Here is a 25,777-nt window from a genome sequence, read left to right on the forward strand (position 1 = left end):
ACTGAACAGGTGGGGAGGAGGGAGGGGGAAGGTGGGAGCTGTTGCTCGGATCTGGAAGAAAGCCGGGGGGTGGGGAGGGGGAGAGGGATTTTAGTCACCGCTGTCTCGTACGCATTCATTTTCTGCTCAGCCACGAGTGCCTGGCCGGCGACCTGCGGCCCTTTCCGGAACGGGAGAGAAGGCGCCGAGGTTGGATAACACCTGACAGGAAAAGGTATCGAGCGACGGGAGAGCGACGCCGTCCCCGGCCGCGTTTAACGGGGGAGAGGGGCTGACGCGTCCGACCAGCCCTCCCTCCCGCGACGACGGGCTCGAGAGCAGCCAGCGGCCCTCCTGGTGTTCCGAGCTCGATCATTCCCGGGCGGCTGGGCGCCATTCCGTCTCTTCGGAGGGGTGGGGTGGTCGGTATCGTCCGTCCCGATAAGTAACCAACTGCGGTGCCTGCCCTGCGCGTACTAACCCCCCGTGCTGTACCTGTCCTGGGAGTGTTTGATGGGGACAGTGTAGAGGGAGCTTTACTCTGTATCTAACCCCGTGCTGTACCTGTCCTGGGAGTGTTTGATGGGGGACAGTGTAGAGGGAGCTTTACTCTGTATCTAACCCCGTGCTGTACCTGTCCTGGGGTGTTTGATGGGGACAGTGCAGAGGGAGCTTTACTCTGTATCTAACCCCGTGCTGTACCTGTCCTGGGAGTGTTTGATGGGGACAGTGTAGAGGGAGCTTTACTCTGTATCTAACCCCGTGCTGTACCTGTCCTGGGAGTGTTTGATGGGGACAGTGTAGAGGGAGCTTTACTCTGTATCTAACCCCGTGCTGTACCTGTCCTGGGAGTGTTTGATGGGGACAGTGTAGAGGGAGCTTTACTCTGTATCTAACCCCGTGCTGTACCTGTCCTGGGAGTGTTTGATGGGGACAGTGTAGAGGGAGCTTTACTCTGTACCTAACCCCGTGCTGTGCCTGTCCTGGGAGTGTTTGATGGGGACAGTGTAGAGGGAGCTTTACTCTGTATCTAACCCCGTGCTGTACCTGTCCTGGGAGTGTTTGATGGGGACAGTGTAGAGGGAGCTTTACTCTGTATCTAACCCCGTGCTGTACCTGCCCTGGGAGTGTTTGATGGAGGACAGTGTAGAGGGAGCTTTACTCTGTATCTAACCCCGTGCTGTACCTGTCCTGGGAGTGTTTGATGGAGACAGTGTAGAGGGAGCTTTACTCTGTATCTAACCCCGTGCTGTACCTGTCCTGGGAGTGTTTGATGGAGGACAGTGTAGAGGGAGCTTTACTCTGTATCTAACCCCGTGCTGTACCTGTCCTGGGAGTGTTTGATGGGGACAGTGTAGAGGGAGCTTTACTCTGTATCTAACCCCGTGCTGTACCTGTCCTGGGAGTGTTTGATGGGGACAGTGTAGAGGGAGCTTTACTCTGTACCTAACCCCGTGCTGTGCCTGTCCTGGGAGTGTTTGATGGGGACAGTGTAGAGGGAGCTTTACTCTGTATCTAACCCCGTGCTGTACCTGTCCTGGGAGTGTTTGATGGGGACAGTGTAGAGGGAGCTTTACTCTGTATCTAACCCCGTGCTGTACCTGCCCTGGGAGTGTTTGATGGAGGACAGTGTAGAGGGAGCTTTACTCTGTATCTAACCCCGTGCTGTACCTGTCCTGGGAGTGTTTGATGGAGACAGTGTAGAGGGAGCTTTACTCTGTATCTAACCCCGTGCTGTACCTGCCCTGGGAGTGTTTGATGGAGGACAGTGTAGAGGGAGCTTTACTCTGTATCTAACCCCGTGCTGTACCTGTCCTGGGAGTGTTTGATGGGGACAGTGTAGAGGGAGCTTTACTCTGTATCTAACCCCGTGCTGTACCTGTCCTGGGAGTGTTTGATGGGGACAGTGTAGAGGGAGCTTTACTCTGTATCTGTTAGCTGTCCTGGGGACTATATTAAGCTAACCTTGGGGAATGACACTTCCGACATGTGCTGAGTTTGATGAGCAGAGGGTTAAACACCTTGAGTCCCTCGAGGTGGACCCCCCCCCCCCCCCCCCCCCCCCCCCCCTGGGTATCCTTTCGTCTGCTGCCCTGCCTGACGCGTCTCACATTAACCGAAAACTGTTCCCTTTGATGAGAAAACCTCGTGTGGTCAACAGCCTGTGAAAAGTCGAGGAGCTGCTCAGATATGATTTCAGTGCTGTCGAGCGTTACAGCTTGGAGTTCCGTAATAAAGACGAATTATTTTTTTCTAACATGTCCGTGCGGTCTGTTCAAACACCCAGCTGCGTCGCGCCTGAACTCGAGGTGAGTGGACGCCCTCCGTCCCCCGAGAACTGTCATGTCTGCCGCTGCCCACCGATTAACATGGGGGAGGGGGGAACGTAGGCGTTCATAACCCCCCCCCCTCCCCAACCTAGAGCCTCCCGCGCCGTACCGTGGCTGGACTGACCCCACGCCCTATTCGCCCGTCTCACTTCCCCGTGCAGCTTCAACCGCTCACCCAACGCAAACCCAATCGAACTGAGCGTTGAATGGCGAAAAAGTTGGTTCGCAGATGCAGCAGGTCATTTAAGAAGCCCAGTGGAGTTTTGTCCCTCGTCGCTGGAGGGATGGAGTTTAAAAGCAGGTAGGTTACGCCGCAGCTGCTTGGGGTGCTGGCGAGCACAGCCAGTTTTGGCCTCCTCGCTTGAGAACGGATGTACTGGCGCTGGAGGAGGTACAGAGGAGATTAGCCAGGTCGATTCTGGAGTTGAGGGGATTGGCTGATGAGAGACTGGGACCGTACCCATTGGAATTTCGAAGAATGAGGTGGGGGGGGGGGGGAATCTTATCGAAACATTATGAAGGAACTAGATAGGTTAGAAGCAGGGAGGTTGTTTCCGCTGGCGGGTGAAACTAGAACTAGGGGGCATAGCCTCAAAATAACAGAGCAGATTTAGGACTGAGTTTAGGAGGAACTTCTTCACCCAAAGGGTCGTGAATCTATGGAATTCCTTGCCCAGTGAAGCAGTTGAGGCTACCTTGCTAAATATTTTTCAAGCAATGATGGATTTTTGAACAGTGACGGAATTGAGGGTTACATTGAGCGGGAGGCGAAGTGAGGCTGATCCACAGAAAGAACATAGAGTGCAGAAAGAGGCCATTCAGCCCATTGAGTCTGCACCGACCCACATTAAGCCCTCACTTTCACCCTGTCCCCGTAACCCAATAACCCCTCCGAACCTTTTTGGTCACTGAGGGCAATTTATCATGGCCAATCCACCTATCCTGCACGTCTTAGGACTGGGAGGAAACCCACGCAGACACGGGGAGAACGTGCAGACTCCGCACAGACAGTGACCCAGCGGGGAATCGAACCTGGGACCCTGGCACTGTGAAGCCACAGTGCTATCCACTTCTGCCCATTGAAAGATCAGCCCTGATCTCATTGAATCAATATTCACCAAAGAGAAGGAATTGGTGGATGTTGCGTCTGGAGAAGGGTGTGTAGATAGCCTGGGTCACATTGAGATCCAAAAAGATGAAGTGTTGGGTGTCTTGAAAAATATTAAGGTGGATAAGTCCCCAGGACCTGATGGGATCTACCCCAGAATACTGAAGGAGGCTGGAGAGGAAATTGCTGAGGCCTTGACAGAAATCTTTGGATCCTCACTGTCTTCAGGTGATGTTCCGGAGGACTGGAGAATAGCCAATGTTGTTCCTTTGTTTAAGAAGGGTAGCAAGGATAATCCAGGGAACTACAGGCCGGTGAGCCTTACGTCAGTGGTAGGGAAATTACTGGAGAGAATTCTTTGAGACAGGATCTACTCCCATTTGGAAGCAAGGGTCGTATTAGTGAGAGGCAGCATGGTTTTGTGAAGGGGAGGTCGTGTGTCACTAACTTGGTAGAGTTTTTCGAAGATGTCACAAAGATGATTGATGCAGGTAGGGCAGTGGATGTTGTCTATATGGACTTCAGTAAGGCCTTTGACAAGGTCCCTCATGGCAGACTGGTACAAAAGGTGAAGTCACACGGGATCAGAGGTGAGCTGGGAAGATGGATACAGAACTGGCTGGGTCATAGAAGGCAGAGAGTAGCAATGGAAGGGTGCTTTTCTGATTGGAGGGCTGTGACTAGTGGTGTTCCGCAGGGATCGGTGCTGGGACCTTTGCTGTTCATAGTATATATAAATGATTTGGAGGAAAATGTAACTGGTCTGATTAGTAAGTTTGCAGACGACACAAAGGTTGGTGGAATTGCGGATAGCGATGAGGACTGTCAGAGGATGCAGCAGGATTTAGATCGTTTGGAGACTTGGGCGGAGAGATGGCAGATGGAGATTAATTCGGACAGACGTGAGGTGATGCATTTTGGAAGGTCTAATGTAGGTAGGGAATATACAGTGAATGGTAGAACCCTCAAGAGTTTTTTTAAAAAATAAAAAAATTTAGCGTATCCAATTATTTTTTTCCAATTAAGGGGCAATTCAGCGTGGACAATCCACCTAACCTGCACATCTTTGGGTTGTGGGGGTGAAACCCACGCAGACACGGGGAGAACGTGCAAACTCCACACGGACAGTGACCCGGGGCCAGGACTCGAACCCGGGTCCTCAGCGCTGTAGGCAGCAACGCTAACCACTGTGCCACCTTGCTGCCCTAACCCTCAAGAGTATTGACAGTCAGAGAGATCTAGGTGTACAGGTCCACAGGTCACTGAAAAGGGCAACACAGGTGGAGAAGGTAGTCAAGAAGGCATACGGCATGCTTGCCTTCATTGGCCGGGGCATTGAGTATAAGAATTGGCAAGTCATGTTGCAGCTGTATAGAACCTTAGTTAGGCCACACTTGGAGTATAGTGTTCAATTCTGGTCGCCACACTACCAGAAGGATGTGGAGGCTTTCGAGAGGATGCAGAAGAGATTTATCAGGATGTTGCCTGGTCTGGAGGGCATTAGCTATGAGGAGAGGTTGAAAAAAAAACTTGGTTTGTTCTCACTGGAACGAAGGAGGTTGAGGGGCGACCTGATAAGAGATCTACAAAATTATGAAGGGCATAGACAGAGTGGATAGTCAGAGGCTTTTCCCCAAGGTAGAGGGGTCAATTACTAGGGGGCATAGGTTTAAGGTGCGAGGGGCAAGGTCTAGAGGAGATGTACGAGGCAAATTTTTTTACAGAGGGTAGTGGGTGCCTGGAACTCGCTGCCGGAGGAGGTGGTGGAAGCAGGGACCATAGTGACGTTTAAGGGGCATCTTGACAAATACATGAATAGGATGGGAATAGAGGGATACGGACCCCGGAAGTGTAGAAGATTTTAGTTTAGACGGGCAGCATGGTCGGCACGGGCTTGGAGGGGCCGAAGGGCCTGTTCTTGTACTTTGTTTTGAATGGTGGAGCAGACTTGAGGGGCAAAATGGCCTACTTCCCCGAGTTCTTCTGTTGACCGTGTGGTCAGGAAGATCCAAGCCTTCCTCCACCACCCGGGATAGAATGTGTAGTCACTGAAAAGGCTCAGGTATGACCTACTGGACATGGGCACTTGGCAACCATGAAGCAGTGACTGGCATCTCGAACAGTATTCTGTTTATTCTGACTGGCGTTTCTCCTGTGATGTTTTAACCTGAGGAGACGCAGGGAGCAGAATGGTAAGCCCCTCAGTTTGCTCTACCTTCTCTGCACCTGCGACAGTTGGCAGACGTTTTGCCTCGAGTGATTAGGGGGTGAGCTGAAATTGGAAGGGGCTGATACTGCAATACTGAGGGAGTGCTGCACTGTCAGAGGGTCAGTACTGAGGGAGCGCCGCACTGTCAGAGGGTCAGTACTGAGGGAGTGCCACACTGTCAGAGGGTCAGTACTGAGGGAGTGCCGCACTGTCAGAGGGTCAGTACTGAGGGAGTGCCGCACTGTCAGAGGGTCAGTACTGAGGGAGAGCCGCACTGTCAGAGGGTCAGTACTGAGGGAGTGCTGCACTGTCAGAGGGTCAGTACTGAGGGAGTGCCGCACTGTCAGAGGGTCAGTACTGAGGGAGCGCTGCACTGTGGGAGGGTCAGTACTGAGGGAGCGCCGCACTGTCAGAGGGTCAGTACTGAGGGAGTGCCGCACTGTCAGAGGGTCAGTACTGAGGGAATGCCGCACTGTGGGAGGGTCAGTACTGAGGGAGTGCTGCACTGTCAGAGGGTCAGTACTGAGGGAGTGCCACACTGTCAGAGGGTCAGTACTGAGGGAGTGCTGCACTGTCAGAGGGTCAGTACTGAGGGAGTGCCGCACTGTCAGAGGGTCAGTACTGAGGGAGTGCCGCACTGTCAGAGGGTCAGTACTGAGGGAGTGCCGCACTGTCAGAGGGTCAGTACTGAGGGAGTGCCGCACTGTCAGAGGGTCAGTACTGAGGGAGCGCTGCACTGTCAGAGGGTCAGTGCTGAGGGAGTGCCGCACTGTCACAGGGTCAGTACTGAAGGAGTGCTGCACTGCCAGAGGGTCAGTACTGAGGGAGTGCTACACTGTCAGAAGGTCAGTACTGAGGGAGCGCCGCACTGTCACAGGGTCAGTACTGAGGGAATGCCGCAATGTCACAGGGTCAGTACTGAGGGAGCTCCGCACTGTCACAGGGTCAGTACTCAATGAGCGCCGCAATGTCAGAGGGTCAGTACTGAGGGAGCGCCGCACTGTCACAGAGTCAGTACTGAGGAAGCACCGCACTGTCACAGGGTCAGTACTGAGGGAGCGCCGCACTGTCACAGGGTCAGTACTGAGGGAGCGCCGCACTGTCAGAGGGTCAGTACTGAGGGAGTGCTGCACTGTCAGAGGGTCAGTACTGAGGGAGCACCGCACTGTCAGAGGTTCAGTGCTGAGGGAGTGCCGCACTGTCAGAGGGTCAATACTGAGGGAGTGCTGCACTGTTACAGGGTCAGTACTGAGGGAGCGCCGCACTGTCACAGGGTCAGTACCGAGAACGTGCTGCACTGTCAGAGTGTCAGTACTGAGGGAGCGCCGCACTGTCAGAGGTGCAGTACTGAGGGAGTGCCGCACTGTCAGAGGGTCAGTACTGAGGGAGTGCCGCACTGTGGGAGGGTCAGTACTGAGGGAGTGCCGCACTGTCAGAGGGTCAGTACTGAGGGAGCGCCGCACTGTGGGAGGGTCAGTACTGAGGGAGCGCCGCACTGTCACAGGGTCAGTACCGAGAACGTGCTGCACTGTCAGAGTGTCAGTACTGAGGGAGCGCCGCACTGTCAGAGGGTCAGTACTGAGGGAGTGCCGCACTGTGGGAGGGTCAGTGCTGAGGGAGTGCCGCACTGTGGGAGGGTCAGTACTGAGGGAGTGCCGCACTGTCAGAGGGTCAGTACTGAGGGAGTGCCGCACTGTCAGAGGGTCAGTACTGAGGGAGTGCCGCACTGTCAGAGGGTCAGTACTGAGGGAGTGCCGCACTGTGGGAGGGTCAGTACTGAGGGAGTGCTGCACTGTGGGAGAGTCAGTACTGAGGGAGTGCCGCACTGTCAGAGGGTCAGTACTGAGGGAGCGCTGCACTGTCAGAGGGTCAGTACTGAGGGAGTGCCGCACTGTCAGAGGGTCAGTACTGAGGGAGTGCTGCACTGTCAGAGGGTCAGTACTGAGGGAGTGCCGCACTGTCAGAGGGTCAGTACTGAGGGAGCTCCGCACTGTCAGAGGGTCAGTACTGAGGGAGCTCCGCACTGGGGGTGGGGGGGGCGGATTAGGGATGGGGGAATAAATGCTGGGTCTAACCCTGCACACCCCACATCCCGGAAAAAAAAAACAAGTTCAGAGTTGCAAGAATACCAATCGTAAAGGGAAGAACAATTTGCACTGCATGGGAAGAGACTGCTGATTGGTATAGTTACATGCTGGCAAACGACTGGTTATTCATGCGGTAAAGAGAAAGGTTCAGAGAAAAGCCTCGGAGTGTGAGTCGGCCATTCAGCCCCTCTAACCTGCTCCGTCATTCAGTACGATCCGCATCTCCTCTCGGCCTCAACTCCACATATCCGCTCGTCCTCCGTCACCCCTTCACCCATTACTGATCAAAAATCTGTCTATCTCTTAAAGCTACGAAAAGTCCCGGTGTCCATTGCACTCTGGGGTAGCGAATTCCACAGATTCACCAGCCTTTGGGAGAAGTAATTTCTCCTCCTCTCCTGCCCAACAGGTAACCTTTGCAACACGTCTATCCATACCTTTCATCACCTGAGATACCCCCATTAGATCTTAGCTCATCCTAAACTCGAGAGAGTGTCGGCCTAACCTGCTCAATCTGTCTTAAGCAGACGAACATATGAACTAGGAGCAGGAGTCGGCCATCTGGCCCCTCGAGCCTGCTCCGCCATTCAATGAGATCATGGCTGATCTTTTGTGGACTCGGCTCCACTTTCCGGCCCGAACACCATAACCCTTAATCCCTTTATTCTTCAAAAAAAACTATCTATCTTTATCTTGAAAACATTTAATGAAGGAGCCTCAACTGCTTCACTGGGCAAGGAATTGCATAGATTCACAACCCTTTGGGTGAAGAAGTTCCTCCTAAACTCAGTCCTAAATCTACTTCCCCTCATTTTGATGCTATGCCCCCTAGTTCTGCTGTCACCCGCCAGTGGAAACAATCTGCCCGCATCTATCCTATCTATTCCCTTCATAATTTTATGTTTCTATGATATCCCCCCTCATCCTTCTAAATTCCAACGAGTACAGTCCCAGTCTACTCAACCTCTCCTCGTAATCCAACCCCTTCAGCTCTGGGATTAACCTGGTGAATCTCCTCTGCACACCCTCCAGCGCCAGTACGTCCTTTCTCAGGTAAGGAGACCAAAACTGAACACAATACTCCAGGTGTGGCCTCACTAACACCTTATACAATTGCAGCATAACCTCCCTAGTCTTAAACTCCATCCCTCTAGCAATAAAGGACAAAATTCCATTTGCCTTCTTAATCACCTGTAAACCAACTTTCTGTGACTCATGCACTAGCACACCCAGGTCTCTCTGCACAGCAGCATGCTTTAATATTTTATCATTTAAATAATAATCCTGTTTGCTGTTATTCCTACCAAAATGGATAACCTCACATTTGTCAACATTGCATTCCATCTTCCGGACCCTAGCCCATTCACTGAACCTATCCAAATCCCTCTGCAGACTTCCGGTATCCTCTGCACTTTTTGCTTTACCACTCATCTTAGTGTCGTCTGCAAACTTGGACACATTGCCCTTGGTCCCCAACTCCAAATCATCTATGTAACCCCTCTAGAATACATTGGGTGAACCTCTTCTGAATTGCCTCCAATGCCACTACATCCTTTCTCAATAAGGGGACCCAAACCATGCACAATACTCCAGCTGCGGTCTCACCAGTGCCTCATACAGTTCCAGCAACACTTCTCTATCTTTATACCGATGGTTCGCACTGCTGCCTCACGGCGCCGAGGTCCCAGGTTCGATCCCGGCCCCGGGACACTGGCCGTGTGGAGTTTGCACATTCTCCCCATGTTTGCGTGGGTTTCGCCCCCACAAACCCCAAAGATGTGCAGGGTAGGTAGATCTCCCAGGCTAAATTGGCCTTTAATTGGAAAAAATAATTGGGTACTCTAAATTTATATTTTTCAAAAAACGATTTTTATACCAGGGAGGTCGATTCAGCTCAGTGGGCTGGTTTGTGACGCAGAGCAAAGCCTAGAAGTGCGCGGTGGGTTTGTGCGCTGGCTGAGGTTATTCGCAAGTCTTGTCCCTCGCCTGAGGTGTGGCAACCCTTGGGTTAAGGCGCCACCGGTCCGTTCCTCCCTCTCTGTCACATTGGGGGGGGGGGGGAAGCGGCCTGGGGTTAAGTCACCCCCAGTCCGTTACCCCCCCCCCCCCCCGTCTCTGTCACATTGAGGGGGAGCAGCCTCGGTCCGTTACCCCCTCTCTCACATTGGGGGGGGGGTGCAGCCTGGGGTTAAGTCACCCCCAGTCCGTTACCCCCCCCCCCCCGTCTCTGTCACATTGAGGGGGAGCAGCCTCGGTCCGTTACCCCCTCTCTCACATTGGGGGAGGGGGTGCAGCCTGGGGTTAAGTCACCCCCGGTCCGTTACCCCCGTCTCTCTCACATTGAGGGGGGGCAGCCTGGGGTTAAGTCACCCCTGGTTGGTTACCCCTCCCCCCTCTCACATTGGGGGGAGCAGCCTCGGGTTGTCACCGCCGGTCCGTTACCCCCCCCTCTCATATTGGGGGGGAGCAGCCTCGGGTTAAGTCTCCCCCCCCCGGTTAGTTCCCCCCCCCCCCCATTAAGGGGGGAAACACACTTGCTTCCCTCAGTTACCACCTGGTCCACTGAATTACAGCAGACTCCCGGCCAATCCGGGAGGGAGGTTGGCAACCCCCACACGTGACCCCACTGGGCTGTCGGGCAGGCGCCGCGTGCACCTCCTGCGCTGCAGGGGGCGCTGTGGCGGAGCCTGCTGGCGGGAGGAGCACGTGCTCGGGAGGCGGCTTGGAGGAGGGGAGGCGGAGCTTGCCCTGCCCCCCCCCCCCTTCAATGCCCAGTGCGCAGCCGTGGACTGGTCCCCACCTCCCCCCTTCAGTCTTAGTGCCCAGCCGCGAACCCTGCCCCTCCCCCTTCAACCCCCAGTGCGCAACCGCGGTCACTACCCCCTCCCCCCTTCAACACCCAGTGCGCAGCCGCGGACACTGCCCCTCCCCCTTCAATGCTGAGTGCGCAGCCGTGGACTGATTGCCCCGCCCCTTCAATGCAGAGTGCACTGTTCCCCCCTTCAATGCTGAGTGCGCAGCCGCGGTCCCTGCCCCCTCCACCCCTCAACCCCCAGTGCGCGACCGCAGAAACTGCCTCGTCCCCTTCAATCCCAGTGCGCAGCCGCGGCGGACCCTGCTCCTTCCCCTTCAATTCCCAGTGCGCAGCCGCGGGCTGCCGCCCCCCTCTATCGCGCGTGCGTCCCGCACTGAGCCCCTCCCACCCCCTCCATTCCCTCGGTGGGCCGGAATGAGAGGGGCGGAGCCGGGGCGATGACGTGACCGCCGGGCGCGCGCACGCCGAGCCGCCATTGCGTGACGCTGCGTGCGTGCGCGCGCGCGCGCTCCGAGGAGAGAGAGAGCGTGAGGGGGGGAGAGCAGCAAGATGGCGGCCGTGGCGGCGGGAGCGGCAGGCCCGGCGGCCGGGCCTTCCACCTCCACCACCACCACCACCTCCTCCTCCACCGGCTCCTGCCAGTCCCCGCTGGAGGCCACGCTGGAGAGGAAGCTGCTGACGGTCACCAACACCATGGACGGCATCCAGGGCCTGTCCGCCTGGATCCTGGACAACAAGAAGCACTACAGCAGCATCGTCAAACACTGGCTCAAGTGCATGAGGAAATGTGAGTGCGTGTACCCCCTCCCCCCTCCCCCCTCCCCCCCTGGGCCCCGCCCCCACCGCCGGGCCCCGCCTCCGGGCCCCGCCCCCCCCCCTCTGCACGGCCTCTCGAACTTTCCCCCCTGCGACTCATCAGCTTCCCCCCCCCAACCACTGGGGGTGGCTGCTGTCGTCATCATCACTTGTGGGGTGAGGAGGGGGGTGGGTGGGCCTGGGGGGGTGTACCCCTCCCTCCCTTCCCCCGGGCTCGAATCCCCGATCTCCTTTCACAGCCCGTCAAAGTTTCCCCCTCTCCGACTCGTCGGGTCTTCTCCCATCCTTAGTGGGGTTGGCTGTTGTCGTCATGGCGTGGAAGGAAGGAGGGAGGGGGGTGCTCTGATCTCTTCCCCCCCCCCCCTCTTCTTTCACGGACGGTCAAAGTTTTCTCCTCTCCGACTCGTCGGGTCTTCTCCCATCCTTAGTGGGGTTGGCTGTTGTCGTCATGGCGTGGAAGGAAGGAGGGAGGGGGGGTGCTCTGATCTCTTTCCCCCCCCCCTCTTCTTTCACGGACGGTCAAAGTTTTCTCCTCTCCGACTCGTCGGGTCTTCTCCCATCCTTAGTGGGTTTGGCTGTTGGTCGTCATGGCGTGGAGGGGAGGTCGGTGGGGGGGGGGGAGGGCATACCGTGTCAAAACCCGGGCTCGAATCTCTTCTCCCGCCCCCCCCCCCATCTTCTTTCACGGACGGTCAAAGTTTTCTCCTCTCCGACTCATCAGGTCTTCTCCCATCCTTAGGGGGGTGGCTGTTGTCATGGCGTGGGGGTGGGGTGGGGGTGGGGGGTAAGGGGTGGGGAAGGAGAGCGCATACTGCGTCACAACCCGGGTTCCGACCTCCCCCCTGCCCCTCTTCATTCACGTTCGGTCAAAGTTTTCTCCTCTCCGACTCGTCAGGTCTTCTCCCATCTGTAGGGGTGGCTGTTATTGTCGTCATGGCTGGGGGGAAGGGGGAGGGCATACCGCGTCAAAACCCGGGCTCGGATTCTTTTTCTCCCCCCCCCCCCCCTCTTCTTTCACGGACGGTCAAAGTTTTCTCCTTTCCGACTCATCGGGTCTTCTCCCATCCGTAGGGGTGGCTGTTGTCGTCATCGTCATGGACGGGGCAGGGGTCAGCAGCAGGGAATGGGAGGGCGTACAGCGTCAAAACCCGGGCTCAGACCCCCCCCCTCCCACCCCTTCCTTCTATCCTTTCACAGACAGTCAAAGTTTTCCCCTCTCTGACTCATCAGGTCTTCTCCTTGCATAGTGGTGGCTGTTGTCGTCATGGCTGTGGGGGAGGGGTGCGGCGGGGAAGGGGAGGGTATATTGCGTCATGCGTCAAAACCTGGGCTTTGGACCCCCCCCCCCCCTTTCATAGCCGGTCAAAGTTTTCCCCTTTCCGACTCATCAGGTCTTCTCCTCCTCGCCCACCTGCCAAGATGGCTGTTGTCGTCATGGCTCGTGGGGGGAGGGGGGGAATGCCTCGCCGAAACCCGGGCTCGATCCCTGATCTCTTTTCACGGCCCGTCAAAGTTTTCCCCTCTACGACTCATCAGTTCCTCTCCCCTCTGCCAACCTGCGAGGGTGGCTGTCATTGTCACGGGCCGGGGGGGGGGTGTTCTGGGGCTCTGTGGGGGGGGGGGTGTTCCTGGGGCTCCGGGGGGGGGGTGGGGGGTACGTTCTGGGGCTCCGGGGTGGGGGGCGGGGGAGCTTTTGCCACCTCCCAGGGAGGGAAAGGGATCGGCCCACCTTCTGGGGGGGGGGGGAAATGACCATGCCACCTCGGGACGTCAACCCCATTTCTCTCTGTCCCGCTGAACGATTATCTATCACTTGTACACCACAATCCACCATTTCCAGTTACTTTTCCCGCATTTTTCGTTTTCATTCCGGTAGTTTCTTCCTCCTGCCTCCCTCGCCCGTGTTTGATAGCCCCGTCTCCCTCAAGGTATTGAGTCCAATATGTGTGTGTGTGGGGAGAGAGAGAGCATGCAGAGTTAATGTTTTGAAGCTAATCTGTCTCCTCATCATAGCCGATGATAGACTGGAGTTCTGATGAAGAGTCCGATCGGACTCGATGTTGACGCTTGTTTCTCTGTCCATCGAGGGCTGGCAGAGTTTTTCCAATGCTTTGTTGTAATTGTACTATAAAGTTTACAAACGGCTGCTACCTTGAGGAAATTAGCTTTGATTGACTTCCAGCTCCACTTCTGAGCACTCTTATTGGTGGATGTAACGGGGACAAATCGAACCAAAAGACATCTCAATTTTCAGCTGGGTTCGAACTCCAAAGCACGGACCGTATGCGAGTGGTACCACATTGTCTACCTGTGTTTGAGCAGAGGATCATTCCCTGACATGCACAGGGTGAATAAATGTCAGCAAAGACTGTGTCTAGAGAGAGAACGTTTGCTTTTTTTTCTTTAAAAAAAAAGGACGCCGAAATTGTTGCACGTTGGAGAAAATTGAAATGTTTGGTTCGCTGCTTTTCTCCCTAGTGCAGTGCCCAGAGATACAGGTGTCTTGTGGCTTTCTGAGTGTTGCAAGTTGTGGAGATCTCACACACCGTGAGCACGTTGGTGCATTTCCACCACACTTTCTGAGCTTTCTTAGTGCGTTTTGAGTCTTTTAATTGATGTGGAGTTTGCACAGTTGATTGTTGCCAAATAGGCTGTTGCCCTCTTTTGAAATAGAAAAGCATTGATTTTTCTTTTTTGTTTGGTGCGTCGTGGGACTGGAGTGCAGAATTAATTGTGGACGCAGGGGTCTGGGAAGAGCTGTGGGTTGTGTATCACTGGATTCTACTTTGGTGAATGAGACCTGCGAGTTGCCTGGATGGCTTTAAACAAATACAAAAAAGTGCCTCGTAGGTTGCCGCGCTCTGCAATCTGAGCCCCGTGTTCATGCTATTGTGTAATGGTTCGGTGTTGGAAGGGTTAGGGTGACATTCTCGCAGAGTGCTCCCATTCTCCAAAAGGAAACGGTCTAACCCCCTTGCCATGCCTTCCCGTAGAGCAGCTATGTTCGAAGTGGAGCGTCTAGACGTCGTCCCTCCACGTGCTGCATGGCGTTAGAATGATGCCGTCCTTCGGGGTAGCGCGGTGGCGTAGTGGTTAGCACTGCACCCCCACAGCGCCGAGGACCCGGGTTCGATCTCGCCTCTCTGGGTGGGTCCGTGTGGAGTTTGAACATTCTCCCCGTGACTGCGTGGGCCTCGCCCCCACAACCCAGAACTCTGCAGGGTAGGTAGATCTTAAATTTAGATGCTAAATTGCCCCTTAATTGTGGGGGAATAAAGAAACAGGTTTAAAAGAATTATGGTCTCAGAAGCTTAGGCTTGTACCCTTAAACCCCCCCCCCCCCCCTCATTCACCTTTTCCTTTAGAAATATTCCCGTTTCAACGATAATGAATTGGCCGCAAGTTGTATATTCCGTTGAGAGAGAGTGCAAATAACATTTACTGTTCCAGCCGAATTGAAGGTGCTGCGAAAGAGTGCGCGCCATCGAACTGTACTAAACGCCCAGATGTGAGAGTTCCAGGGATTTCTCTGCGGGAATGTTGTGTTTGGAGAGCGTGTTTCGAGCTGGACAACCGCAGGCAGTTACCCTGGTTACCCCACCCACGTCGTGTCGCTGACGATAGGCGGGAGCAATTTGCCCCCCCCCCCCGAGTTGAAAGCTTATCGATAACGTCAGCGCGATTAGTGTGGGAGCAGCTTGCTGGGTGGCGACACCTATGGAAATGTGGAACGGGATTGGCCATGAGTGTGCAGACTGGAATTATACAGACAGATTGCGATGCATTTAGAACAGTTTGGTTTTTTTGTTTCCAGCTGAAAGGATCTTTTTAAGGATCGCGGTGCAGTGGGACATGAGAGTTAGCCTTGCTATCCAGGCTCGGGAGAAGGTTCCTGTTGAACAGTTGCACGTGGCGATAGTCTTTGGCAGAGAGCTGATTTGTACTCTGCTGTGATTCTTCCCTTTATTCGAAGCGTGTGTTATTGTTTTCCCATCTGTTAAGTATTGGCGCCGGTAGATTTGTACCTTAACTAATTTAGCACCTTTCGTAACCAGTGGGTGAGGTGATAATGACCGGTTCATCTGTTTTTTGGTGATGCTTTTCCCATGGACACCTCCCCCCTTTTCCCAGCTCCGCTTGGAAATAACGCCACGGGATCTTGCACCTCCACTCCAACAAGGCGGACGGAGCCTCGGGGCGGCACTGGCTAGCACTGTCGCTTCACAGCGCCAGGGTCCCAGGTTCGATTCCCGGCTTGGGTCACCGTCTGTGCGGAGTCTCCACGTTCTCCCCCGTGTCTGCGTGGGTTGCCTCCTGACAGCGCCGCACTCCCGCAGTGGTGCTTGACTTCTGTCAGCCTTGGGTTTTGTGCTTGCGTCCCGGAGTGGGGCTTGAACTTACGATTCAGAGGCAAGCACGTTACCAACAGAGAGACGTGACTGATCCAGTGGATACCTTTAGGAGAGGTGGGTGGGGGTGGGCGTGCTTAATGGAATGAATTGTCCGACTTCTCTGACCGTATCAAAGGATACGGACTGGATCTTTTGTGTTAAAGTACCCAGGTGCAATGGACTGCGTGTCCTCTCACTGTCATTTCGATGTGTTCCTCCGGTGCTTGACATCTCTTTATGAACCGTCGCCAGCGATCTTTTTTAGCACAAGCTCAAAGTTGTTGGGGGCACGGAGGAGCGACAGGCTAGAATTTGAGTTGGCAGCTCTGTCACACGGCCCGTCGCCTGGCCAAAAGGGGCAAACCTCTTTTGCAACAGTTGCCGCACTTGCAGAGAAAAGGAAGCTCCACTGTGCGCGGAAATTCCTCGGCTGATTTCTGTCGGGCAACAGTCGTGGTCAGCTCTCCGCGAAATGTGTGTTGGCGCCAATGAAGGGGGGGGGTCATGTTTTTGGCGGATCTGCAGTACAACCTCTGTCTCTGCTGACCGTCGCTGGCTCAACATTCTCCAGAGCTGTCCTAAAATCGATCTTCTGATTTACAAATCCTCGCTCCCCTCCCTCCCTCCCTCCCCTGTCCTATCTCTGTCGTCTCCTGCCGCTCTTCTGACTTGTCAGGCGACAAGACCTTGCCGTCCGATGGCCACGGCAGCACAATGGTCAGCACTGTGGCTTCACAGCTCCAGGGTCCCGGGTTCGATTCCCGGCTTGGGGTCACCGTCTGTGAGGAGTCTGCACGTTCTCCCCATGTCTGCGTGGGTTTCCTCCGGGTGCTCCGGTTTCCTCCCACAGTCCAAAGATGTGCAGGTTAGGCGGATCGCCCGTGATAAAATTGCCCCTTAGTGTCCAGGGATGTGCAGGTTAGGTTCTGGGGATCGGAGTGGACAGGGGGGTGTACATGGACAGAGTGCTCATTCGAATGCTCAGTGCCGACTCGATGGGCTGAATGGCTTGTACTGGAGGGATTCTGTCTTCTGTTTCTTCCACCTAAGAAAAGGGTGACGGCAGAATGGGGGTCGCAAGGTGTTTGTTAGATAAATTAAAGATCGATTTCTGTCTTAAAAATAGAAGTTATTGCACAGCATCTGGAATATGGTGTTCCGTATCAGCCCTTTGCATGCTGAAACGCCCATAGCTGATTTTACACCGTTTTTTCCTTCAGAGAGTTGTTTCTCAACTGTGAAGAAATTATGGAAGTTATTTCTGCCAGTTTGTGTTATACCTTTTTCAGCGAGTTACTGGATATACAGACTGAAACAGTGGGTCACACCGCTGTCTCAGTACCTGGGATCGGGGTTCAAGTCCCGTCTCAGGGTCACTGTCTGTGGGGTCTGCACGTTCTCCCCGTGTCTGTGTGGGCTTCCTCCGGGTGCTCCGGTTTCCTCCCACAGTCCAAAGGCGTGCAGGTTGGGTGGATTGGCCGTGCAAAATTGTCCGTTAGTGTGCAAAGATGTGCAGGTTAGGTGGATTGGCCGTGCAAAATTGTCTCTTAATATCCAAAGATTTGCAGGTTAGGTGGATTGGCCGTGCTAAATTGCCCCTTAGTGTCCAAAGATGTACAGGTTAGATGGATTGGCCGTGCTATATTGTCCCTTAGTGTGCAAAGATGTACAGGTTAGGTGGATTGGCCGTGCTATATTGTCCCTTAGTGTGCAAAGATGTGCAGGTTAGATGGATTGGCCGTGCTAAATTGTCCCTTAGTGTCCAAAGATGCAGAGGTTAGATGGATTGGCCGGGCTAAATTGTCCCTTAGTGTCCAAAGATGCAGAGGTTAGGTGGGTTATGGGGTTAGGGTGGGGAGTAGGCCTGGGTTGGCCGCTCGTTCATAGGTGGGTGCAGACTTGATGAGCTGAATCACCTCCTTCGCTGCAGGAATTCTATGGTTCTAAGTTTTAGTCCAGGGAAAGTATTTTTAAAAATAAATTTAGAGTACGCAATTTTTTTTCCCCAATTAAGGGGCAGTTTAGCCTGGCCAATCCACCTTCCCTCCACATCTTTGGATCGTGGGGGTGAGACCTACGCAAACACGGGAAGAATGTGCAAACTCCACACGGACAGTGGCTCAGAGCCGGGATCGAACCTGGGACCTCGGTGCCGTGAGGCAGCAGTGCTAACCCACTGCGTTGCCGTGCCGCCCTGGCAACGTTGTATTTTAAAGAAATAGTTCCCTACTTTTAACAGGAAAATGATCACGTTTTTAAGAGTTTATTTTCTTGGGAGTCGAATCCCTGTTTGAATTGTCCCGTTTATTTCCTGGGCATATGGTGGTCAGTCACGATCCCGCCTTGCCTGGACGACTGCTCCAGAACGTCACTGATGGGGCACATCTCGGAGTGAGTGTGCTGGAGACAATGGGGGGTGGGGGGCTGCAGGATCCAATAACAGTGCACCCGAAAGGTGGACTTGAAACTTACATGGCACTTGGTCCCTCTCACCCTCCAGAGATCCCAAGGTCTTTTCCAACCAATGGATCAATTTTTCAAGTGCGGCCAAGTCAACTGCAGGACAAAATCTGTATGGAGGGCTGTGACTAGTGGCGTTCCGTAGGGATCAGTGCTGGGACCGTTGCTTTTATAAATGACTCGGAAGAAAATGTAACTGCTCTGGTTTGTAAGTTTGCGGACGACGCAAAGGTTGGTGGAATTGCGGATAGCGATGAGGACTGTCAGAGGACACAGCAGGATATAGATTGTTTGCGGACTTGGGCGGAGAGATGGCAGATGGAGTTTAATCCGGACAAATTTGAGGTCATCCATTTTGGAAGGTCTAATGTAGGTGCGAAATATACAGTAAATTCAAAATCCTTAAGAGTATTGACAGGCAGAGGGATCTGGGCGTACAGGTCCACAGGTCACTGAAAGGGGCAACACAGGTGGAGAAGGTAGTCAAGAAGGCATACGGCATGCTTGCCTTCATTGGCCGGGGCATTGAGTATAAGAATTGGCAAGTCATGTTGCAGCTGTATCGAACCTTAGTTAGGCCACACTTGGAGTATAGTGTTCAATTCTGGTCGCCACACTACCAGAAGGATGTGGAGGCTTTAGAGAAGGTGCAGAAGAGATTTACCAGGATGTTGCCCGGTATGGAGGGCATTAGCTATGAGGAGTGGTTGAATAAACTCGGTTTGTTCTCACTGGAACGACGGAGGTTGAGGGGTGACCTGATAGAGGTCTACAAAATATGAGGGGCATAGACAGAATGGATAGTCAGAGGCTTTTCCCCAGGGTAGAGGGGTCAATTACTCGGGGGCATAGGTTTAAGGTGCGAGGGGCAAGGTTTAGAGGAGATGTACGAGGCAAGTTTTTTTACACAGAGGGTAGTGGGTGCCTGGAACTCGCTGCCGGAGGAGGGGGTGGAAGCAGGGACGATAGTGACGTTTAAGGGGCATCTTGACAAATACATGAATAGGATGGAGATAGAGATAGAGAAATACAGCACAGAACAGGCCCTTCGGCCCACGATGTTGCGCCAAACTTTTGTCCTAGGTTAATCATAGAATTTTGGACAATTTTTCATGGCCAATCCACCCAACCTGCACATCTTTGGACTGTGGGAGGAAACCGGAGTACCCGGAGGAAACCCACGCAGTCACGGGGAGGATGTGCAGACTCCACACAGACAGTGACCCAAGTCGAAATCGAACTTGGGACCCTGGAGCTGTGAAGCAATTGTGCTATCCACAATGCTACCGTGCTGCCCTTAAGAAGTTAACCTACACTCCATTATTCTACCCTAATCCAAGTACCTATCGAATAGCCGCTTGAAGGTCCCTAACTTTTCCGACTCAACTACTACCACAGGCAGTGCATTCCATGCCCCCACTACTCTCTGGGTAAAGAACCTACCTCTGACATCCCCTCTATATCTTCCACCATTTATCTTAAATTTATGTCCCCTTGTAATGGTTTGTTCCACCCGGGGAAAAAGTATCTGACTGTCTACTCTATCTATTCCCCTGATCATCTTATAAACCTCTATCAAGTCGCCCCTCATCCTTCTCCGTTCTAATGAGAAAAGGCCTAGCACCCTCAACCTTTCCTCGTATGACCTACTCTCCATTCCAGGCAACATCCTGGTAAATCTCCTTTGCATCTTTTCCAAAGCTTCCACATCCTTCCTAAAATGAGGTGACCAGAACTGCACACAGTACTCCAAATCTGGCCTGACCAAGGTTTTGTACAGCTGCATCATCACCTCACGGCTCTTAAATTCAATCCCTCTGCTAATGAACGCTAGCACACCATAGAGGGATACGGACCCAGGAAGTGTAGAAGATTTTAGTTTAGACGGGCAGCATGGTCGGCACGGGCTTGGAGGGCCGAAGGGCCTGTCCCTGTGCTGTACTTTTTATTCTTTTGTTCTTTATACAATTTTCGTAATCATTATTAAAGTTAAGCAAACGTGACGGAGGTGAAGGCCCCTGGGTGGGGCGCCGTGCGTGAAATAAAACGGCAAAAGGAAACGGAACTAATTGAACTGAATGTCGTTCCCCGGGGTGGTGATGCACCCCAGGCAGGCGTAGCGGCGGACACCGCGTGCTCCCTCTCCAGGGCGAGTGCAGCCGTGGTAGAGGGGCAGACGACCCTCTCTTCCTTGGCCAGCCCCAGGAGCAGGCCTCCCCCTTTGCTCCCATACACACCGGGTAGAAATGTGGATAGAGGCGCTCGCGTGGTTCCCTGCGCTGGAGTGCTGATCCGCCATCAGATCAACGTAACAATGGTGTGATTGATCCTGGGGGGAGTTGTGTGATGTTATGATCTATCGCCGCAGCACATTTCCGAGCTCTCTCTCATTTCCCTGCCATCCAAGGTGCAACAAAATGCTAGGAATGGTGGTTTTTTGGCAAAGCTCCCGAGTCCTAATATACGTCGACATGTGCGTTTGAGCACTGATGTGATAGCTGCTGTTGAATTTTTTAAATCCCTGTTTAAAATGTAAAGTGTGAATGTCATGCTGCTCGAAGCGAGAGATGTCATTTTGGGGGGGTGGTTGGGGGTTTCATTTTGGACATCTTCGTGTGAGCGCCGGGAACGCCGAGGTCACGTGCGTGGTAGCTGCTGGCGAGTCGGCCGTTGCCGATCTCGCCCAAGGATGTGCCTCGGCGCCAGCAGCAGATGTTGCGGGCGGAGAGCTGGCGAGGTAGGCGATGGCTATGCCACGTCCATGCCGACGTGGCCCATCTCTGCGGCCCTCCGCCATTCCCCCTCTCGCCCTCCGCTGTTTCCTGAGCTGTCGGCTCGCTCGCCTGCCAAGAGCCCGCTCGTCTGCCAAGGCCCACCTTGGGTGAGCGGCATATTCCGTCCCTGGAAAGATCAAAGCCACTATCCCCAGCCCGTCGCTGATCACGTCCGTTCTCCGGACGCTGACCTCCGTGCACTCACAGTGTTTGCACCCTCATTTCCTTACCCCATTGGCTGCTGCACCTTTGACACTGTCCGCGTGGGGTTTCCGTGCCTGCGTGGGTCTCGCCCTGACAACCCAAAGATGTGCAGGCTAGGTGGATTGGCCGTGCTAAATTGCCCCTTAATTGGAAAATAAAAAGTGCGTACTCAAAATTTACATTAAAATAAAATTTCTTTACCATCACACAAGAAAATAGTTTACAATTACCTCGTTAAACAATGCTAAACAATCGTGAATAGGGCAGCACAAGTGGCTGGTACTGTGGCTTCACAGCGCCAGGGTCCCGGGTTCGATTCCCGGCTGGGTCACTGTCTGTGTGGAGTCTGCACGTTCTCTCCGTGTCTGCGTGGGTTTCCTCCGGTTTCCTCCCACAGTCCAAAGATGTGCAAGTTAAGTGGATTGGCCGCGCTAAATTGCCCTTAGTGACCAAAAAAGGTTAGGGAGGGGTTATTGGGTGATGGGGATAGGGTGGAAGTGAGGGCTTAAGTGGTTCGATGGGCCGAATGGCCTCCTTCTGCACTGTATGTTCTATAGGCGTCCCTCTCTGGAATTCCCTGTTTCAAAACCAGTCTCCATCTTATCCATCTCCCTTTCTCTTTAAAAACCTGTTGGAAGTCCTGAGGAACGAAGGGACCGTGGCGTGTTTGTCCATAGTTCTCTGAAGGCAGACGGGCAGGTTAAGAGGGGGGTGAGAAAGGCGTATGGGACTCTCGCCGTTATCAATCGAGGCACAGATTACAGAAGCAGGCAGGTCATGTTGGAGTTGTGTCGAACTTTGGTGAGGCCACAGCTGGAGCACTGGGTGTAGTTCTGGCCGCCACATTGCAGGAAGGATGTGATTGTACTAGAGGGGGTGCAGAGGAGATTCACCAGGATTCTGCCTGGGATGGTTATGAAGAGAGTTTGGGCTGCTTTCTCTGGAGCAGAGAAGACTGAGGGGTGACCTGATCGAGGTGGACAAGGTTATGAGGGGCGTGGACAGGGTGGATAGGGAGCAGCTGTTCCCCTTAGCTGAAGGGTCAGTTATGAGGGGGACACAAGTTCAAGGTGAGGGGTGGGAGGTTTTAGGGGGGGGGGGATTTGAGTAAAACCTTTTTACCCAGAGGGTGGTGAGGGTCTGGAACGCGCTGCCCGGGAGGTGGGCTGCCTCACATCCTTTGATGAACATTTGGCAACGTTGGCAACACATTTAAGGCTCTGGGCCCAGTGCTGGCGAATGGGATTCGGTAGACGGGTCAGGTGTTTTCCATGTGTTGGAGCAGACTCGGTGGGCGAAAAGGCCTCTTCCGCGCTGTGTATATATAAAAAAATGAAATAATTACATTTATTGTTCAGGTCGTCTTTCAAAAAACAAAATCCTGACCCCAAATCACGTTCCCCGCTGCCGCAATTGATGACAGGCGACCTCCGCCCATCAGCACTTCAATCTGTTGCTGCGGAGTTGAAAATGCCCTCTCCTGACCCAATTAAAACTATTAAGGGCCGGAGGTATAATTACACCCGCTGCCCTTATTAAAACGGAATCAGCTCCGCTCTGCACCGTCCCGGGTCACTGCTCAGAAGCTCGATCTGATGCCCTCCCGCTGAAATGTGGTTAATTGGAGTTACCCGTTGCGATGCTTTGTGATTGGAGCGACATAAAGGCGAAACGTTGGCTACGTACAATGCCTTCCTGACGTGTTGCTTCAAAGCTTAACCGGGCAGAAAAAGGTTCTGCAGCGAAAAAAGTGTGTCTCTCTCTCTGTGTCTCTCTCTCTCTGTGTCTCTCTCTGTGTGTCTCTCTCTGTGTGTCTCTCTCTGTGTGTCTCTCTCTGTGTGTCTCGGTCTGTGTCTCTCGGTCTGTGTCTCTCGGTCTGTGTCTCTCGGTCTGTGTCTCTCGGTCTGTGTCTCTCGGTCTGTGTCTCTCGGTCTGTGTCTCTCTCGCTCTGTCTCTCTCGCTCTGTCTCTCTCTCGCTCTGTCTCTCTCGCTCTGTCTCTCTCGCTCTGTCTCTCTCGCTCTGTCTCTCTCGCTCTGTCTCTCTCGCTCTGTCTCTCTCGCTCTGTCTCTCTCGCTCTGTCTCTCTCGCTCTGTCTCTCTCGCTCTGTCTCTCTCGCTCTGTCTCTCTCGCTCTGTCTCTCTCGCTCTGTCTCTCTCGCTCTGTCTCTCTCTCTCCTGTCTCTCTCTCCCTGTCTCTCTCTCCCTGTCTCTCTCTCCCTGTCTCTCTCTCCCTGTCTCTCTCTCCCTGTCTCTCTCTCCCTGTCTCTCTCTCCCTGTCTCTCTCTCCCTGTCTCTCTCTCCCTGTCTCTCTCTCCCTGTCTCTCTCTCCTGTCTCTCTCTCCTGTCTCTCTCTCCTGTCTCTCTCTCCTGTCTCTCTCTCCTGTCTCTCTCTCCTGTCTCTCTCTCCTGTCTCTCTCTCCTGTCTCTCTCTCCTGTCTCTCTCTCCCTCCCTCTATCTCTCCCTCCCTCTATCTCTCCCTCCCTCTATCTCTCCCTGCCTCGCTCTCCCTGCCTCGCTCTCCCTGCCTCGCTCTCCCTGCCTCGCTCTCCCTGCCTCGCTCTCCCTGCCTCGCTCTCCCTGCCTCGCTCTCCCTGCCTCGCTCTCCCTGCCTCGCTCTCCCTGCCTCGCTCTCCCTGCCTCGCTCTCCCTGCCTCGCTCTCCCTGCCTCGCTCTCCCTGCCTCGCTCTCCCTGCCTCGCTCTCCCTGCCTCGCTCTCCCTGCCTCGCTCTCCCTGCCTCTCTCTCTCTGCCTATCACTCTCTGCCTATCACTCTCTGCCTCTCTCTCTCTCTCTCTGTCTCTGTCTCTGTCTCTCTCTCTCTCTCTCTGTCTCTCTCTCTCTCTCTGTCTCTCTCTCTCTGTCTCTCTCTTTGTCTCTCTCTCTCTGTCCCTCTCTCTCTCTGTCCCTCTCTCTCTCTGTCTCTCTCTCTCTCTGTCTCACTCTCACTGTCTCTCTCACTCACTCTGTCCCTCTCTCTCAATGCACAGTCCAGCTCGCTATCCCTCCTGTATCGATGCACAGTCCAGCTCGCTATCCCTCCTGTGTCAATGCACAGTCCAGCTCGCTATTCCCCCTGTATCGATGCACAGTCCAGCTCGCTATTCCTCCTGTGTTGATGCACAGTCCAGCTCCCTATTCCCCCTGTGTCAATGCACAGTCCAGCTCGCTATTCCTCCTGTGTTGATGCACAGTCCAGCTCGCTATTCCTCCTGTGTCAATGCACAGTCCAGCTCGCTATTCCCCCTGAGTTGATGCACAGTCCAGCTCGCTATCCCTCCTGTGTCAATGCACAGTCCAGCTCGCTATCGCTCCTGTGTTGATGCACAGTCCAGCTCGCTATCCCTCCTGTGTCACTGCACAGTCCAGCTCGCTATTCCCCCTGGGTCGATGCACAGTCCAGCTCGCTATCCCTCCTGTATCGATGCACAGTCCAGCTCGCTAGCCCTCCTGTATCGATGCACAGTCCAGCTCGCTATCCCTCCTGTATCGATGCACAGTCCAGCTCGCTATCCCTCCTGTGTCGATGCACAGTCCAGCTCGCTATCCCTCCTGTGTCGATGCACAGTCCAGCTCGCTATCCCTCCTGTGTCGATGCACAGTCCAGCTCGCTATCCCTCCTGTGTCGATGCACAGTCCAGCTCGCTATTCCTCCTGTGTCAATGCACAGTCCAGCTCGCTATCCCTCCTGTATCGATGCACAGTCCAGCTCGCTATTCCCCCTGTATCGATGCACAGTCCAGCTCGCTATTCCCCCTGTGTCAATGCACAGTCCAGCTCGCTATCCCTCCTGTGTCGATGCACAGTCCAGCTCGCTATTCCCCCTGTATCACTGCACAGTCCAGCTCGCTATTCCCCCTGTGTCACTGCACAGTCCAGCTCGCTATCCCTCCTGTGTCACTGCACAGTCCAGCTCGCTATCCCTCCTGTGTACAGCCTGGTTACATTGAACTCCACAAAAATGCAAGTCTCACTCCCAGCTTCTATCCAAGACCCCTGCACTCCGTGCCTTACTTTGTCTGTAATGTGCAAACTCTTTTTAAACCAACTTAGTATTTTCCGATTTGCCTTGGCCTTTTAAAACAAAAAATTCCTGCTCATCAATCATGCCAAATCATCCAGATTATGCCGACTGTGATCGTTCTCTGGTCCTTTTGTTTGCTGGGTACGGTACCCCCTCCCAAAGTGGCCAGATTTCCTTGTGTGAGGCTCGACGTCGTGACCTGCGATCGGCGCAGGGGCGATTCGGCGGCTGGAGAGGGTTAGGGTTTACAGCCTTGATCCGATCCTGCCCTCTGTCAATGCCTCTTCACGTACTCGCTTCCAACGGGATAGTGATCATGCGTGGGAACTGATCGGTGTCGTCCGTCCGTCCACCCACCTAAACCTGACTGTCGCAGCCGCCTCTGGCTTCAAATGATTCGTCCGACTGGAGATTGAACTTCGTCGAGCTGGGCCATTGGGAGAAAGCCGGTGTGTTCGTTTTGAGGAGGCTCTGTTTGGAACCAATGCCGAGCGTGATTGCTTCCTTCCCTCTCCTAGTTCCTCTCGCCGCATCGCTGTGCACGTCGTTCATTGAAGTTTGTAACTTATCGCTATCGAGTGC

At 54.1% G+C, this 25,777-nt stretch overlaps 1 protein-coding gene across 2 annotated transcripts in view; it reads left to right on the forward strand.

The window, feature by feature from the left end:
• The first annotated feature begins 11,063 nt into the window (after positions 1-11,063).
• The window catches only part of LOC119958705 (regulation of nuclear pre-mRNA domain-containing protein 2-like), an 83,547-nt gene continuing 68,833 nt past the window's right edge, over positions 11,064-25,777 (forward strand). For both annotated transcript variants that reach the window (XM_038787280.1, XM_038787281.1), the window contains exon 1: positions 11,064-11,315. In XM_038787280.1, coding sequence (XP_038643208.1) covers positions 11,078-11,315 — 238 coding nt within the window. In that variant the 5' untranslated portion in view covers positions 11,064-11,077. The remainder of the gene's footprint in view (positions 11,316-25,777) is intronic.

The sequence above is a fragment of the Scyliorhinus canicula genome, chromosome 30 (genome assembly GCF_902713615.1).
Source record: "Scyliorhinus canicula chromosome 30, sScyCan1.1, whole genome shotgun sequence".
NCBI lineage: Eukaryota > Metazoa > Chordata > Chondrichthyes > Carcharhiniformes > Scyliorhinidae > Scyliorhinus > Scyliorhinus canicula.